Source organism: Nanorana parkeri, unplaced genomic scaffold (genome assembly GCF_000935625.1).
Source record: "Nanorana parkeri isolate BGI_ZX_2015 unplaced genomic scaffold, ASM93562v1 scaffold1157, whole genome shotgun sequence".
In the NCBI taxonomy this organism is placed as follows: Eukaryota; Metazoa; Chordata; class Amphibia; order Anura; family Dicroglossidae; genus Nanorana; species Nanorana parkeri.
In genome coordinates, this window is record NW_017307425.1 from 7,990 (window position 1) to 11,729 (window position 3,740).

General features: G+C 54.8%; 1 protein-coding gene across 1 annotated transcript in view; it reads left to right on the plus strand.

Annotated features, from left to right (window-relative positions):
• Positions 1 to 3,071: 3,071 nt before the first annotated feature.
• Positions 3,072 to 3,740, plus strand: part of TTYH2 (tweety family member 2) — a 48,448-nt gene continuing 47,779 nt past the window's right edge. The window contains exons 1-2 of the mRNA XM_018568219.1: positions 3,072 to 3,083; positions 3,337 to 3,509. Of these exons, the coding sequence (XP_018423721.1) occupies positions 3,072 to 3,083; positions 3,337 to 3,509 (185 nt within the window). The remainder of the gene's footprint in view (positions 3,084 to 3,336; positions 3,510 to 3,740) is intronic.

Here is a 3,740-nt window from a genome sequence, read left to right on the forward strand (position 1 = left end):
CGGGATCCACAGAGAGCGGTGGGGGGTGGAGGGGGGGGGAGGTCTCTATAGAGAATTCTCCCTCTCTGACGTTCTCTGATTGAAGCTCTGTACACCCAGCGTGAACGCGGCACCCAGGGAGGGGGAGGAGTCGCTCCTCGGGCTCACTCACTTGTGGGTCAGTTTCTGTTTGAGTTATTGAACTCTGTGAACAGACTTAGCTGAAGATAGATAATTAATGGAAAGGAGCCCAAGCTCCGCCTACGGGATTTGGTGACAAAGCCGACCGGTTGATGCGCCTCCACATTCTTTTCTATTTCTTGTAAAGCAAAGCTCAGACTGGGAGAGAAAGAAGCAGCGCAAAGAGCCAATCGGTCCATGTGCTGACTGGAAGAGTCTATCACAGAGCTACTTTTCGGTCACATGATGGGGGCGGGTCCGTGACACCCCAACTCAGAGGAAGTGGGTCGAACGATGCGAAGACTGAGGGCATGTGGTGGCAGAAAACGGCTCCAGATTTAAGGCCGGTTCACACCACAAAGAGTGCGACCCAGAGCGTTCAGCCTCTGCGATGCAACCCGCCCGACTCCCTGCGTTCAAGGGGCGGGAGGGGGCGTGTCGATGCATTGAAGTCAATGGCACAGTAGCCACGCCCCCCCTTTCCCCAAAGCCCGCATTGCGATCGACTGCACCCCAAACGCGTGGCACATTAGTGCCTGCCTTCCAGTTCCAGTCTAATGCGTCACGCGTTTGGGGTGCAGGCGATTGCACTGCGGGTGGGGGTGTGTGGCTGCGGTGCCATTGACTTCAATGCACCCTCCTGCCCCTTAACGCAGGCAGCCGGCCGGGTTTGCGTTCCACAGGCCCAATGCTCTGGAACGCACTCTTTCTGGTGTCACTGGGCCCTTAGTGTTTAAGGAGAACTATGAGGCGAGTGCTTGTCACTCACCTCATAGTTCTAGCCGACCTGTGGCAATGAGACTGTCACAGGTCGGCTCAGTAGATCGGGAGGTGAGGGAACACATACCGGCGCTCGCTCACTTCTCGATAATCTCCCTGCAGAGAGCCGTGACTGTCACGGCTCCCTGCAGGGATTCCCCTTCCCCTGTCCAATCCTCCAGCGCTGACCGGCGGAACAGACGGGGAGGGGGCGGGTTCATCTGGCTCTACCTCTAGATAGGCAGAGCCAGCTGTCACTCACGCAACTGGGTGGATCCAGACAGTAGGGATGTCGGGATGCGTTCCGGCTGCGGCCGTCTCTGTATACCGCGAGCTGTAACTGAGCTTTGGGTGACGGGAAAGCCCTGAAAATTGCTGCAAAAGCTGTTTTTTGGGGGGGTTTTTCATATTTACTTTTTTTTTTTTACAAAATGTAAACGTACTTTAAGAATGTATCTTTTATCCGTGATTATAATGAATACAGGATGTGCGCAGAACAGATTTACATAATCCCATGAGAGAGTTTGTGGTTTCCCTATTCCTACACTTGGCTCCCCATGGGCTCCATTCAGCACTGGGAGTGCCCGGAGCATCATGTGACAATGCTGGGCCAGTCATGGAGGGGGGTCCATAGCTTTTCCTATTGTTCTCGGTGGATGAATGGAGCAGTGGGGTATGTAGGTTCCCCTACCTCCCCCCTATGGGTGTTGGGCTCCCCCTATGGGTGTTGGGCTCCCCCTATGGGTGTTGGGCTCCCCCTATGGGTGACCCACTCCTCCAGGGAGCGCTTGGCTCAACATGGTATGTCGTGTGTATGACGGAGAGGTCACATGATCTCTTCTCTGTACAGTGAACCCAGAAGCACCCGGCTCCGAGCACTTCCATGTTCACCTCCAAACAGTCGCGCGATCACCGCGTGAAAACAAGCTCGGTACCTGAGTCGCCTATGTGTGAACCGAGCCTAAAATGGTGAACTCTGAAGCCTCGCCCCAGGGACAATGTCGGGGAGGGGGGTCATGGTTTGGGTGATTTGGTGGCGGCACTCGGCTGGTTGTAATGGAAAAGCTTCTGACTTCCCAATTCCTGGCGGCCATTCTCCCCGAGCCTTTCCTAGAGGCCACGGGGGGGGGGGAGTCCATACCGGCCCGCTGTGGTCACCCTTCTAAAAGCAGGCCCGGGTCACTCGGAGGACAAGGGGCAAGGGGGGGGGGGGGGGTAATTATTTCGAAGTTTTTAACATGCGGGTCTGTTTCCCAGCAGAGGTGATGAATTAATAATGTCGGTGCAATTTACAGCCGAATGCTTTCACCTAAAAGGGACCTGTTGCAGCTCCTCGTATTTAACCCTTCGCTGAGCGCTGAGTACATGAGCGGCAACGTTTATACTTCATCCACAGGGATATAGCACACCTCTGTCTGCTGCAGGCAGGAGGAAGCATTTCCTCAGTCTCCCCTCACCCAGTGATCAGTCAGATAGGGGCCCAGGGTCAGGTTTTTATTGCCGCCTTTGTCCCCACTAGGGAGATTCACACTCACTTCCTGTTCACTCACTTCCTGTTCTTCCTGTCTTGTCGGTTCCAACCCGACAAGACTTCTGACTCTGATCTCTATGGTTTGAAGCCCGGGGTCCGCATGGGCCCCCCCCATACCTCCTCTATAAATATATCTCTAGGCAAAAGTGGGGGAGGGTTAGACCGCCTGCCAGGTTTGTGTCCCCATGGGGGAGATTCTCTGTTTGTTCTGAAGAGCGTTGTCACCGGCAAAGAATGACAGGAAATCCAGAATTTTTAGAATGAGGTGAGGGGAAATCTTCCGGTGGGGGCACATTTTCCGGGGATGACCGTCCTCCCTTCCCCGCACACTAGATGTCTGATAACCGGCATCATTCAACCCACTGCCTCTGAGACGGGTCATAGTGGACCCCAGCCTGTGATTGGACAGAGAGAAGCAGCGCAATGATGAGCTCATCTCTCCTATCAGCATGCTTCTTGTCAGCAGATAATCTCATTGGTTCCTTGTGCTGCTTCTATGTCTAGCACTCCAGCCCTGCTGTACCGGGTCACATTCTTGGTTGCTGTAGATCTCCTGCAGCCACTTCCTGTCCACGTGCACTCCAGCGATGGCTGCCTGGCATTTCTCAGGGCGGGGCCCCTGATGGTGACAACGGTGGGTCATGTCTGTGTGCTGGAATGGCCCCTTTTGTATGCTGTGTGACAGGGGTGACAACGCATGAGACCAAACGGAAGAGGGGGAAACAGCGTTGTCACCCTATAACAGGAAGTGCCTGAAGATGGACCCTCCAGGGATCGTTGTAATGTTTTTTTTATTTAAAGAATGGGCTGTGACAGGTCCACTTTAAATCGGTGGCTTTGGCACAGTCATGCTCATTGATCTCTGTCTCTCTTTTTTGTTTCCGCAGTCGCTGCTCTTCTGGGCTCTGGTGGTCGCCGCCTGCGCCTTCCTTAACCTTCTCCTCGTCTCCATCTATCTCCTCTGCTTCTGCTGCTGCAAGAAAGATGAAAGCCTGGAAACCAAGAGGCCGGGGTCGTGCTGCATCACCTGGACCGCCACCGTGTCGGGTCTCCTGTGCTGGTGAGTACTGCCAACCCAAATCCAGCTCCTCCCCCTTGCCCAGAACAACCAATCGGGGAGCCGCCAGATTGATCTATCGGTCCGTCGCCCCCAATCCGCACCCGACCGGCTTCTATGAGGTGACGCTGTGCCCCCATTTATGGCGTTTTGTCATCGTTACCCCGGGAGCGCCGCACGCAGCGTGTGGTCTGTACAGTTTATTTTTATCTCGCTCTTATGACGCCCCGACCC